The following is a 14,451-nucleotide window of genomic DNA, read 5'->3' as shown; positions in this document are numbered from 1 at the left end:
ATAACAGTAGAATATTCACATTTCAAGTACCCGGCGTTGGTATCGAGCACTCCCAGACATACAATAAAACGCTGTCTACATTATCCCAAACTTAAGGGGAGATTGTCACTGAGTGGTATTGCCACTGGACTTAGAATCCAGATAACCAGACAAAAGCATGCGTTCAAGTCCCACCAGGGCAGCTGATAGAATAAAGATTGGAATTGCATGCATCACAAAATAATGTTATCATTAAAACTATTATCCATTATTATAAAAAACTTTATCTTATTCACTAATGTCCTTCCTTTCTTTGGAAGGAAATGTGCTGTCATTACCTGGACACAACTACCCTTGAAATGGCCAAACAAGCCACCCAGTGTAGGGGCAAATGTAATGTTCCCTTTCATGAGCCTGCTTCCTAAGGGAAAAAAAAATGGTGAATTATATTCCTGTCCTGTGTTACCTTTTAATTAGTTGCATGTCTGATTTTCACCATTATTCAATCCAGTGTCAGACACCTATTGCATCAGTTTTACTTTTGACCTGTTCATTTTCACCCTGGGGAAGATTAGGAAGTCACTGTAGATGTGTAAACTCGGTGCTCAGCTTAGCATATTATTCCATTTTGGTAGCAATATTTATCCAACAGCTATGGCTTGATGATTGCATTACAGCTAGGTTATGTTATGAACTCAGACTTGTGTACACAATCTGCATTGAGACTCCAGTGCAGTGCTGTGTCAGAAGAGATAATGGGAACTGCAGACGCTGGAGAATCCGAGATAGCAAAGTGTGGAACTGGATGAACACAGCAGGCCAAGCAGCATCTTAGGGGCACAAAAGCTGACTTTTCGGGCCGAGACCCTTCTAGGCCTGAACTGTCAGCTTTTGTGCCCCTAAGATGCTGCTTGGCCTGCTGTGTTCATCCAGTTCCACACTTTGCTATCTCGCTGTGTCAGAAGTGCTGCTTTTGATCACCTTCTAAAGCAAGGCCTGGAATGAAGTTTCAGATGTAATTTAATCCTTTAGAATAATTTGAAGAATAGGAGGGGAATTCTTCCTAGTGTTCTGGACGATGTTAATCCCTCCATCTCCATCACCATCACAAAAATGGATTATTTTGCCTGTGGGAGTTTGCTTTACACAAATATCAGTTGCTGAGTTTCATACATTGCTACAGTAACTACAGTTTAGAAATACCTTGTTCTCTGTATTGTGTTTTTGGTGGCTATTAGCAACATGCAGCACAATATAAGTGCAGGTTTTCTGTTCTTGCACCAGCTGTGCCTATTTTTATATTTTCACGAATCTTTGTGCTTTTGTTGCAGGGCACCAATGCCTCTGCTCTGGAAAAAGACATCGGTCCAGAGCAGTTCCCTATCAATGAACACTACTTTGGTTTGGTCAATGTAAGTTTATTCCACTTTCTGAAGTAGTAAATATGAAGTTGTTTAATTTGAACTCTAAGAGAAACAGCTGTTGCAATCATGAATAATCTTGCCCATCTATCACTGTTCTTCATTTTGTCCCTTCTCAGAGAGGAGAAAAGGTCTTAAGTTGTTGAAATTGATTATTTAAAGTTGTTTTTGTGAGACAACAGGAAATTATAGGGTGATTTTTAGAAGTGTTTAAAGTTATTGAGAAAGTAGAATAGAATAAAATTCTATTGATTTTTTAAAATAGTTATGGAGAGGGGCAAAAATGGTCCATAGGTTCAAGTCCTAAAATGGGGCAAGGTTAATTTTGATGGCATTAGACAGGAGCGTGCAGGGGTTAATTGAAGTAGTTTGCAGGCAAAGAAACCTCTGGCATGTGTGAGGCCTTTAAAATCATGATAGGTAGAGTTCAAGGTCTGTATGTTCCGATGAGGGTGAAGAGCAAGGTTGGCAGGAGGAGGGAACCCTGAATGACAAGATATATTGAGGCTTTGACCAGAAAAAGGGAGGAGGTATGGCTCGGGTACAGGCAGCTGGGATAAAGAGAATTCCTGGAGGTATATAGGGGGTACAGCAGTTTACTGCAGAAGGAAATCAGCAAGGTGAAAAGGGGCTACATGATAGCTTTCGCTGAGAAGAATCTGGTGAATCCAAAGAGATTCTTTAAGTATATTAAAGGAAAAAGAATCTCTACAGAGAACAGGACCTCTAAAGGACCAAAATGGACATGTATGTGTGGAAACGCAGGAGATGGACAAGGTCCTTGATGAATATTTCTCCTCTGTTTACTATGGAGAAAGATTTGAAGGCTTGAGAACTTGGGGTAGTTAGTGGCAATATCTTGGATAGTCCATATAACAAAAGAGGAGGTTTCTGGAGTATTTGAATGTATGAAGGTTGATAAATTTCCTGGTCCTGGCCAGATATATCCAGGAACCCTGCAAAATGCTAGAGAAAAAATTGTAGGAGCCCTGGCAGATTGTATTTGCATCATTGTTAGCCACAGGTTAGGACCCAGAAGACTGGAGGGTAGCGAATGTTGTGCCTTTATTCAAGAAGGGCTGCAAAGAAAAATCTGGGCACTAATAGACCAGTAAGCCTGATGTGTGTGGTACGTAGGGTACTTGAGAAGATTCTGAGGGATAAGATACACATGCATTTGGAAAGAACAGGGTTTGATAGGAGTAGCCAGCATGGCTTTGTGTGTGTGGAGATTATGCTGTACAAACCTGTTAGAGTTCTTTAAAGTGGCTGGGAAGGTGGTTGAAGGCAGGCAGTAGACAGTCTCTATGGCATTCACTAAGGTCTGTGACAAGGTTCCACATGGTAGGCTGCTTTGGAAGTTTAGATCATATGGAATCCAGGGAGAGCTGGTAAGTTGTTACACAATTGGCTTGATGGTAGAAAGCAGAGAGTAATAGTGGAAGGATGCTCGTTGGACTAGAGGCCTATGACTAGTGTGCTCTAGAGGTCAGTGCTGGGTCCGTTGCTGTTTGTTACCTGTATCAATGATTTGGATGAGAATGTACAGGGCATGATTAGTAAGTTTGTGGATGACACTAAAATAGGAGGTATCATGGACAATGAGGAAGCTTATTAGAAATTGTAGCAGGATCTTGATCAGATAAGGAAGTGGGCCAAGGAATGGCAAATGGATTTTAATATAGACAAATGTGAGATGTTGCATTTTGGAAAGTCCAATCAAGGTGGGAGTTTCATGGCGAATGGTAGGGACTTAAGGAGTGTAGTGGAACAGTGGAACATTAGAATGCGGGTGCACCGTTCTCTGGAAATGGAGGTAGACAGGACAGTGAAGAAGCTTTATAGTGCACTGGCTCTCATCAGTCAGGGTATTGAGAAAAGTTGGGAAGTCAAGTTGCAGTTGTACAGGACAATGGTGAGGCTGCACTTGGAGTATTGTGTTCAGTTTTGGCCAACTTGCAGTTAAAGTGGATGCAATTAAGAAGGATGTTAAACTGGAAAGAGTGCAGAAGAAATTTATAAGGATGTTGCCAGGATTCAAGGGACTGAGCTATAGGATGTTTTCCTTTAGAGTGGAGGAAACAGCACGGGTACCTTGTAGACATGTATGAGATCACGAAAGGCATGAATAGGGTGAATGCACCCAGTCTTTTTCCCAGGGTTGGGGAATCGAGGACTAGAGGGCATCAGCTTTTAAGGTAAGGGGGGGAAGAATACATGGGAAACCTGAGGGGCAATGTTTTCACACAGAGGGTGGTATATTTATGGAATGAGTTGCCAGTGGAAGTTGTTCAGGCAGGTTCATTAGCAACATTTTTTAAAAGGTATTTGAATGAATACATGGATAGGAAAAATTTAGAAGGATATGGGGTTAGTGTGGATGGATGTTTTGGTTGGCATGGATCAGCTTGGGCAAAGGGCCTGTCTCAATGCCATAGGATTCAGAAACAACATTCCTCAAATGAAGGGGTCTATGCAAGCAAATATAAATGGAACGTGAAATGAGATTTGGAAGCAAATGCAGGAGAAACTTCATTAAATAGAGCAGTGAGTTGGAGGAATGCAGAGTAAATGACAGAAGGCAAGGTAAGATCGGAATTTTAAGAGATGGATTGCTTAAGGAAAAGGGAATCCTTAGTATGGAATAAGGAACACTACTTATCTAGAGCAATAATGTGCTTTGATTATTTTGCATAGAAGTTGCAGCACAAACAAATTATGAAACAGTATGGTTGAAAAATGTAAATGAAACATTTTCTATTGGTTTTCTGAAATCTGGAGAAGATTTGGGGATAACAAGATGTAGAGCTGGATGAACGCAGCTGGCCGAGCAGGAAAGCTGACGTTTTGGGCCTGGACCCTTCTTCAGAAATGGGGGAGGGAAGGGGATTCTGAAATAAATAGGGAGACAGGTGGAGGCGGATAGAAGACGGTTTAAAAAGCAGATAGGTGAAGAGGAGATGGACAGGTCAAGGAGATGGGGATGGAACTAGTAAAGGTGAGTGTAGGTGGGGAGTTAGGGTGGGGTTTGGTCAGTCCAGGGAAGACTGACAGGTCAAGGAGACAGGGATGAGGCTGGTAGGTAGGATGGGGGGGTTGGGGTTGAGGTGGGATGTGTGGATAGGCGGGAGAAAGAACGGACAGGTTAGGGAGGTGGGGGATGGGCTGAGCTAGTTCTGGGATGCGGTTGGGGGCAGGGAGATTTTGAAGCTTGTTGAGTCCGCATTGGTACCATTGGGCTTCAGGATTCCCAAGTGGAATATGAGGTGCTGTTCTGACAACCTTTGGGTGGCATCGTTGTGGCACTGGAGGAAGCCCAGGATGGACATGTCGTCCAAGGAGTGGGAGGGGGAGTTGAAGTGGTTTGTGACTGGGAGGTGCAGTCATTTGTCGTGAACCGAGCATAGGCGTTCCACAAAGCAGTCTCCAAGCCTCTGCTTGATTTCCCCGATTGTAGAGGAGGCCACATCGGGACAGTGGGTACAGTATACCACATTAGCAGATGTGCAGGTGAGCATCTGTTTGATGTGGTAGGTTTTCTTGGAGCCTGTGGTGGGAGGTGTAGGGGCAGGAGTACCACTTCCTGCGGTTGCAGGGAAAAGTGCTGGGTGTGGTGGGGCTGGTGGAGAGTGTGGAGCAAACAAGGGAGTCACGGGAGAGAGTGGTCTCTCCAGAAGGCAGATAAGGGTGGTGAGGGAAAAATGTCTTTGGTAGTGAGGTTAGATTGCAGGCCGCGGAAGTGCCAGAGGATGATGCGTTGGATCCGGAGGTTGGTGGGGTGGTACATGTGGATGAGGGGTATTCTGTTTTGGTTGTTATTGTGGGGAAGGGTGTGACAGATGAGTTGGAGGAATCACAAGAGATGCGGTCGAGGGCGTTTTCTCCCACTGTGGAGGGGAAGTTGCGGTACTCAAAATGAGTACATATGGGATTTGGGGATTTTCTTTCTGCTTTGAGCGTAATCAGGAAATTGTAATCAAACATATTTGGAAATGCACGGGTTGATTCCAGTCAACTGTCAAATAAAATGTGATTTATAGTCATAATTTTAAGATAGAACATTACAGCACAGTACAGGCCCTTCGGCCCTCGATGTTGTGCCGACCTGTCATACCGATCTGAAGCCCATCTAACCTACACTATTCCATGTACGTCCGTATGCTTATCCAATGACACCTTAAATGTACCTAAAGGTCTTCAATGTGCTGATATGATCAGATTGTTTTATTGTAACATTTCATTACAATGCGCTGTGGAATCTGGAAATCTGAAAGAAAGAAAAAGAGAAATAAAAATAACTGGAGGAATTCGGATCTGGCAGCACCTGTGGAGAGAAAGCAGAGTTCATGTTTTGGGCCACTGTGACACTTCTTCAGAATTGGTGGTAGCCAGGAAAGGTGGTGCATATCTGGAAGTAAGAAAGATGGTAGAAGAAAGAAGTGTGTGGTAGGTGGAAATGGAACCCAGAAGAGAGGGGTGGCAGAAGAGAAACAGTGGTGCAGATGAAGGGATGAATAATAGTAAGCCAGGGAGAAAGAAAATTGTTAATATTGGGGACCATTAATAGGTGAAAGTTGGTTGTATGTAATGAAACCTGTCCCTTTTGTGACAGGTGTGGGAGTGGGAACGGGCGATGGTTTTAAGGCCCTCCAATTATTGAACTCTGGGCCCAATTTACATTTCTCTGATTAGTGTGAATTCATGCCCATTTTCACTTTAAGTTGTTCTGAGCTGTAACTTCTTTTCCACTTTTTAAAAAATATTTCTCCATGTGTACCTGTTTATGTTTCCCAAAAAATTCTTGGTTAAAGTGATAAATAAACCATCCCTGTTCTTTTTTAACCCTAAAGAATTTGTTATTGGTCATTTTTAACAATTAGACTTCGCAAATCGAGAGTTTTGGGGAGCGCATCACAACCTAGTTTGAAAGAGAACAGCAAGAAAAATTTTAAAAAAGCTTTAAAATAATCTCTTGCAGATTGAGTAGAAACAGAAATAGGTCAATTCATCACCTCCTCTAGTTTATGACACTACTTGAGAAAAGCTGTTAAGTCTCCATGATCACATTCTCAAAGCTGTTAATATGGTAACATTCTGGATCATGTCATTTATTTTCCTAATGCTGGTAGTCAATACCAAACTAAGTACTAGTCTGGGAGAGTCTGTTTATTTTCTACTGAAGATGTTCCTCGAATGTTGTTTTGGCATCATCAGTGCACAGTACGCTGAGGATTTCCAATGAGTCTAAAGACTCTTATGTTACCACGGTCTTTTTAATCTTGGATGTTTCTGCACGAAACACACATCTAGCACAAAGGTGCAGCAGGTAATCAGGAAGTCTAATGAATGGAACATTTGCCCTTTACTTTGAGGGGGTTGGAGTATGATTTGGGAAGTTTTGCAATTTTGGTCTCTTTAGTAAAGGAAAGACATTTCATTGGAAGCAGTTCAGGTAAGGTAAAGGTTAAACAGGTTGGGACTTACTGGAATCTAGAAAAATGAGAAGTGATCTCATTGAAACACAGGATTCTTAAGGGGCTTGACAGTGTAAATGTTTCTTCTCTGGGAGTGCCTAGGAACGCGGGCATAGTCTCTGAATTAAGGAATACCTCTAAGACCAAGATGAGGATTTTTTCTCAAAAGATGAGTGTCTTTGGAACTCTTTGCCACAGAGCTGTGGATCAGAAACCTTGAGTATATTTAAAACTAAGATTCTTGGTTAGGAGGGGAATCTAGAATTATGGTGGGGGTGAGAGTGTGGGTTGGTAATAGTAAAGTGTACCTGAGGAGTGACGGATCAGCTGTTGAGTTATGGAGCAGGCTTGAGGAGCTGAACAGTCCACTTGGTTGCTGTGGGCTTAACTCAGCTGGGTATCTATGAAACAGTGTAAACCTTCAGAATTGTGTTCAACTGTAATCCGTAACCACCTGGCTCAACATATCCTGCACTTGTTGCTCAGGTTGAGGACGAGGTTGTTGTCTTGCTCGCTGAGCTGGCTAGTTATCATACTGACACTTCGTCACCATGCTGGGCATCACCAGTGTGGCCTCTGATGAAGTGACATTATTCTACTCTGCTTGGTATTCATATAATCCAGTCTGTTAAGTTGGGTTGTTTCATTTCCGGTTCTGTTCTGCATGGGTTTGTATAACTCCATATGTTTGTTGATTGCACCACGGGTTGCGTTACAGAGTACATCTCAGTGCACTCGGACAATGAAGGCCATCGATTTAACTGGACAACATGACCATCCTAGCTCAACTCATCCACAGGATCCACGGGAATGCCTTCAGCAGTTTCTTCATGTCATGTGGAATAACTAATTATTTGACGACTACACAGAACAGTGGCTCAGTGGTTAGCACTGCTGCCCCACAGCACCAGGGTTCAATTCCACCCTGTGTGACTGTGTCTGAGGAGTTTGCACATTCCCCCTGTGTCTACGTGGGTTTCCTCTGGGTACTCTGGTTTCTTCCCACAGTCCAAAGATATGCAGGCTAGGTGGATTGGCCATGTGAAATTGCCCATACAGTTCAGGGGTATGTAGGTTATAGGGAGATGGGTCTGGGTGGGATGGTTCAAGGGACGGTGTGGACTTTTTGGGGCCAAAGGGCCTGTTTCCACAATGTAGGGAATCTAATCTTTGTTCATGTGTAAAAATTCTCCCAATATAAATAAATTCTTATTAGCTTCCATCTCACATTGTATTTATTTCTATTTGCAATACAATTATTAAACCACCTCAGAGTCACTGACCAAACCCCTCATACCACCAGCTTCAATTCAATGTCATAGAATCCCTATAGTGTGGGAATAGGCCATCCAGCCCAACAAGTCCACACCTCCCCTCCAAAGAGCATCCCACCCAGGCCCATTCCCCTACCCCCTGCATTTCATAAGTCTAACCTAAACATCCCTGCACACTGGGCAATTTAACATGGCCAGTTCACCTACCCTGCACATCTTTGGACTGTGGGAGGAAACCCATGCTTAAATTTCCAAATATCATCGCAAGGAAATGTGGTAGAGCACTTGCCAGTGGAAAGAATGTCTACTAATGTGTAGAGGCCTGCACCCGCTGGAGGGTTGCAACCTATAATTTAGGTCAATTCTGTTTTCTCAATGATATAAAATAAAAAGCACCAAGAGAAAAGCTGGTGCAGATGTGATGGGCCGTAGAGATTAAAGGGAACCAGACGTTATGGGGCTAAAGCAGAAACCGGATACTGAGTTGGATGACAAGCTATAGCCACAATTGAATGGTGATAGTAATGCCATTGAGTGTCAATTGAAGTTGATTGTTTTCTTGTTGGTCAGTTTTAGACAAAATTAGATCTGGGAGGTAAATGAGGAAACTTGAGGAATAGTGTAGGGGGTGGGATGGGCAGGTAGGTTTTTAGGACATTGAAATTGCTTTTGGGAAAGGAAAAAACTGTTCAGAAGAAAGAAGCTTCATTTTGAACAGAAAAGGAGCTAATTGCCTGGCTGAGTCTTCAAGGTGCAGTGTGTGTAGATTAAACTTAAAATGGGGTGGAGGTGGTTTGACTAATGACCCAGTTTTGGAAATACTGGCACGGGCAAAAGAGGATAGGCACTGGGGGAAAGGAAGTGAGAGAAGGCTTGAGTGTTGACAGTAAACAAAGAAATGATCACCATCCAATGGGCAAAAAAGAGATGTGGGTTGGGTTAAATTTGTGTCTGTAAATGCATGGATTGCAGTGCAGTGATCAAAATTGGGAAACCATAAGCATAAATTGCAGCAGGATAGGACATAGTAGCACTGACAGAAATGTGGTTCGAGCCAGAACAGGACTGAATATTGAACATCTCAGATTATAAGGCTTTTAGTAGAAACAGGATGGATGTAAAGGGAGGGGGTGTGACAGTCTTGGTCAAAGATTGTATTGTTGCCCTTAAATGAGGTCCAGTTCCTGAATTAGAATCTCTGTGGTTAAAAGTGAGAAACAAGAAGGGAGTGGTCATCTTGTTGCATATTTATTATAGACCTCTAAATAGTGAGGAGGAAACATAGAGAGTATTTGTTGGCAGATTAAGGAAATCTGCAGGACAGTTAGGGCTGTGATGGTTGGTGACCTCAATTACCCAAGGGTAGAGTGTGGGGCACAAAAGGCAAGAAATTCCTGCAATGCGTGCAGGAGAATGTTCTGCAAATGTATATTTCTAGCCATTCTAGAGACAGAACTGGACCTGGTCTTTGAAAATGAGGCAGGCCAAGTGGAGAATGTCAGAGTGGAGGAGCATTTGGAAAAGACCGATCATCACACAGTAAGGTTCAATATTAAATTGTAAAAGGATAAAAATCAGTCAATGATTACAGGCCTACACTGGAAGTGGGCAGATTTTAAAGGTCTGAAACTTGAACTGCAGTGTGTTGATTGTTTATCCACCAAAATGCATTACCAATGAATGAAAAAAGGGCGAATTTCAAAAGTGATGAATAGGGTATCATGAGAGGGAATTTTTGGGTAACCAAAGCTAAGTAGCCCTGAATGACTAAGGATAATGATAAGAAAATAAGGAAAAAAAAGGAAGCATATGATGCTTGCCAGAATAATAGTAGCAATAGAAATCAGGAAGAGTATCTGAAATGCAGGAGAGAGGTGAAGGCTGGAAAAAGGTAGGCTAAGAGAAAGCATGAGAAAGGATAGTATGCTCTGCTAAAACAAATGTAATGTTCTTCAAACATATTAACTGTGAATGATTAGTGAAGGATAGAACAGGCCCCCTAAGGAATAAGCAGGGTAAGCTGCTTTCTGAAGCAAAGGATATAGCACAGATACTAAATGAATATTTTGCTTCTGTCTTTACCAAACTTAAACATGATGACAATGGCCCAATTGAAAATACGGGTGTTGAGCAACTGATGAATATCATGAAGATAAGGGTGAGGTGCTAAAAAGGCTGGTAGCGCACCAAGTGGAGAAATTGCCAGGCCTGGATGGGATGTTTCCTAGATTGCTGAGAGAGGCAAGGGAGCAAATTGACAGAAATTTCCCAAGACTCCCTGAATGCAGGATTAGCCTCGGAACTGGAGACCTGCAAATGTGACAAAGACAATAGGAATTGCAGATGCTGGAGAATCCGAGATAACCAGGTGTGGAGCTGGCTGAACACAGCAGGCCACGCAGCACCTTAGGAGCAGGAAAGCTATATCTTGGCCTGCAAATGTGACACTCCCCTTTAGAAAGAGCCAAAGGAAAACCCAGGAAACTGTAAATCTGTGAGCTTGACATCAATAGTGGGAAAACTGGAGGCTATAATATAGGATAAAGTATGTATCCATATTTTACAACATAGAGTTCCTTAAATACGAGGGTGGCTCAGTGGTTAGCACTGCAGCCTCAGCACCAGGGACTTAAGTTCAATTCCAGCCTTGGGTGACTGTCTCTGTTTGGAGTCTGTGTGGTCTCCTTGTGTCTGTGTGGGTTTCTGCTGGATGCTGTGGTTTCCTCCCGCAGCCCAGATGTGCAGGTTAGGTGGATTGGCTGTGCTAAATTGTCTGTAGTGACCAGGCTTGTGCAGGCTGGGTGGATTATCCTTGGTAAATGCAAGGTTATAGGGCGACAGCTAGGGTAGGGGGCTGGGTCTGGGTGGGATGTTCTACCGATGGTCAGTGCAGACTCGATGGGCCAAATAGCCTCTTTCTGTATTTAAAGAAAAGTAAGTTAAAAGCAGATAGTCAACAGCTCGTGCCTGACAAATTTAATTGAGTTCTTTGAGATGACAGGCAATGAATGAGGGAGTGCTGTGCATGGTTGTACATTTGGACTATCAAAGTATTTGATACGGTGCCATGTGACAGTTTGGCTAAAATACTGGAAATGTTTAGGACTGAGATCCCTGGCAGCAGAGGATACAAGTTGGCTAAAAGGTAGGAAATAGAGGGTAGGTATCATTGGGTATTTCTCAGATTGGAGACTAATTGAAAGTGATGTTCCCCGGGGTTGGAGTTTGGATCCTACTTTTTCTGATAAATGTAAACTACTTGGACTGGTGTTGAGAGCAAAAATCTCAATCTGCAGATGGTGATAAGGTAGGGAGAATAGTGATTTGTAAGGGTTCAGAGGGACATTGACCAGTTGGCCAAATGGGCAGACACCTGGCAGATGAATTTCAATGCAAAGAAATGTGAGGTAATGCATTTTGGTAGAAGAAATATGGAGAGACAATACAGGCTCAAGGATATAACTTTGAGGGAGTACAAGAGCAGAGGGACCTCGGTTCACACATAGCATTTGCCTGAATGATTTTCTGAGAATTATGACAGTTGTGAGAAGGCCTGTAGGATCCTTGGGTTTATAGATAGAGGTATAGAATAATAAAGCAAGGAAGTGATACAATACCTCTACAAAGCAGTAGTCAGACCACATTTGGAATATTGTGTTCCGTTCTATGAACCTTATTTAAGGAAGGGTGTTAAAGCCCTGGAGAGAGCAAAGGTGATTTACTAGAATGATACAAAGAATGAGAGATTTTAGATACAAGGAGAGATGTAAGAAATTGGGTTTATTTTCTTTGGAACAGAGTAGATTTAGAGGTTAAGAAGAATATTTTCCACTAGTTGGTATGTCAGTAACTGGGTATCACAACTTCAACAATGTCAGCAAGTGAGTCAGTGAGATGAGGACAAACTTCTTTACTCAGAGTTGTTAGGATTTGGAATGCACTGTCTGGGGATTTGGTTGAAGTGGATTCTGTAGGAGGCTTCACAAGAGAGCCGAATGCAGATTTCAAAGTTGTATGAATTTAGAGGACTACGGAGATAGCGCTGGAGAATGGGTCTAGCTAGTTAGTTCTTCTGGGAGCCAATAGAGACACGATGGATTGACTGGCATCCTACTGTAAACGTGCAAAATTCCATACTGTAAAATTGTGACGTGATGCACTTTTTGGTAGGAAGAATAGAAGAATAGACTTTTCTAACTGGGGAAAGGCCTCAGATATCTGAAGCACACAGTATTGAAAAGAATGCTGAACTAGGGCTCCTAAGTTTAACATACAGTTTCACTGGGCAGTTAGGAAGGAAAAATGCAGTGTTGGCATTCATTTCAAGAGGTCTAGAATGCAAGAGCTAAAATGTACTGCTGAGGCTGTATAAAGCTCTGATCAAATTGCATTTTGGGCCCTGTATCTAAGGAAGGATGTGCTGACCTTGGAGGGGGCCTAGAAGAGGTTTCCAAGAGGATCCCAGTGTTGAAGAGCTTGTCATATGAGGAACAATCTGAAGGCTGTGGGTTTGGACACAATAGTTTAGAAGGATGGGAGGGAGGGATCTCATTACAGAGTACTGACAGACCTGAATGGAACGGACATGGAGCAAATGTTTCCGCTAGCAGGAGAGACTGAGACTTCAGGACACAGCCTCAGAGTGAAAGGATGACCCTTTAGAACTGAGATGAGGAGTTTCTTCAGCCAGAGGGTGATGAATTGGTGATACTCCTAGTGAAACCCAAACAAACAGACAAAACGGGCTCAGAAACCATAACCACTCTCCCCTACATCAAAGGCATTTCCGAAATGACTGCCAGACTACTTGGACCCCTTGGCATCAGGGTAGCCCACAAACCCACCAACACACTAAAACAGCAGCTAATGAACTTAAAAGACCCTATACAGACAACAAATAAAACGAACGACCTCTATAAAATACCTTGCAAGAACTGTGACAAACACTACATTGGACAAACTGGCAGAAAGCTAGCCACCTGGATACATGAACATCAACTAGCCACAAAACGACATGACCCACTATCACTCGTATCCTTGCATACAGATAAGGAAGGACACCACTTTGATTGGGACAACACATCCATCCTAGGACAAGCCAAACAGAGACATGCACGAGAATTCCTAGAAGCATGGTATTCCAACCGGAACTCCATCAACAAACACATTGGCTCCAAATCAATCTACCATCCCCTGAGAAAAAGAATAGGAAATGACATCACCAACCCAAGGAAACCTAACCAGATAAATAGAAAGCGGGACATAACACCAGCGCTTCGTCGGAGGCTCACTGATGATGTGACCTAGAATGGTGACGAAACGTCTGAAAACTAACCTTCCAGCTCAGTGAGCAAACTCCCATCCAGAACCTCAACCTGAGCTACAAATCTTCTCACAACTTGCTGGTGATGCTCCTTGCCACATAGGATTGTGGAGGCCAAATTATTCAGTGTATTTAAGACATTCATTCTTAATCAGTAAGGGGATCAAGTGTTACAAGGAGAAAGCAGGAAATTTGGTTTGAGAAACATTAGCCGTGATCAAATGATGGGGCAGACTCAATGTGCCAAGTGGCCGAATTCTACACCTTGTGGTTTATTCTAAAAATTGGTCGTCATTGTTTCGCAAGTGTTACTTGCCACTTATCAGCCCAAACCTGGATATTGTCCAGATCTTAGATAAGATGAAGGGCCTAGGCCCAAAACGTCAGCTTTTGTGCTCCTGAGATGCTGCTTGGCCTGCTGTGTTCATCCAGCCTCTCACTTTGTTATATTGTCCAGATCTTGCTTCATTTGGACATAGATTTCTTCGCTATCTGAGGAATCTTGAATTGTGCTTAATACTCTACAATCAGTGAACATCTTTATTTCTCTCTTTTATGATGGAAGGATGGTCATTGATGAAGGGGCTGAAGATGGTTGGATCTAAGACTACCTTGAAGGACTCCTGCAAGACTGCCCTAAAGCTGGAATGACTGGTCTACAACAACCAGAACTACCCTCCCTTGTCCTTTGTCAGGAATGACCCCAACCAGTGTAGGGTCATCTGTCTGATCCACATTGACTTCAGTTTTGCTTTGGACTTTGATCAAATGTGATCTTGATGTCAAAGGCAGCCATCCTCACCTTTGTCTAGAGAGTTCAACTCTATTGTTAATGTTAATCAAGGCTGTAATGAGGTCCAGTATATTTGTCAAGCCAGTTGTAGTAATTGAACACATTGCAAAAGAATAGAGGCCTTAAGTTCAAGGGGAGAGTTTGTGAAGACGTGCACCATTGTGAGCTCAGATTTACTGGCTGCAGA

The 14,451-nt window shown here is 42.8% G+C and overlaps 1 protein-coding gene across 9 annotated transcripts in view; it reads left to right on the top strand.

Moving 5' to 3' along the window:
- The window catches only part of usp46 (ubiquitin specific peptidase 46), a 64,110-nt gene that overhangs the window by 27,328 nt on the left and 22,331 nt on the right, over window positions 1-14,451 (top strand). For all 9 annotated transcript variants that reach the window (XM_048542455.2, XM_048542400.2, XM_048542447.2 and 6 more), the window contains one exon: window positions 1,311-1,391. In XM_048542455.2, coding sequence (XP_048398412.1) covers window positions 1,311-1,391 — 81 coding nt within the window. The remainder of the gene's footprint in view (window positions 1-1,310; window positions 1,392-14,451) is intronic.

Source organism: Stegostoma tigrinum, chromosome 1 (assembly GCF_030684315.1).
Source record: "Stegostoma tigrinum isolate sSteTig4 chromosome 1, sSteTig4.hap1, whole genome shotgun sequence".
NCBI classification, from domain to species: domain Eukaryota; kingdom Metazoa; phylum Chordata; class Chondrichthyes; order Orectolobiformes; family Stegostomatidae; genus Stegostoma; species Stegostoma tigrinum.
This window is presented reverse-complemented; position numbering and strand designations above follow the sequence as displayed.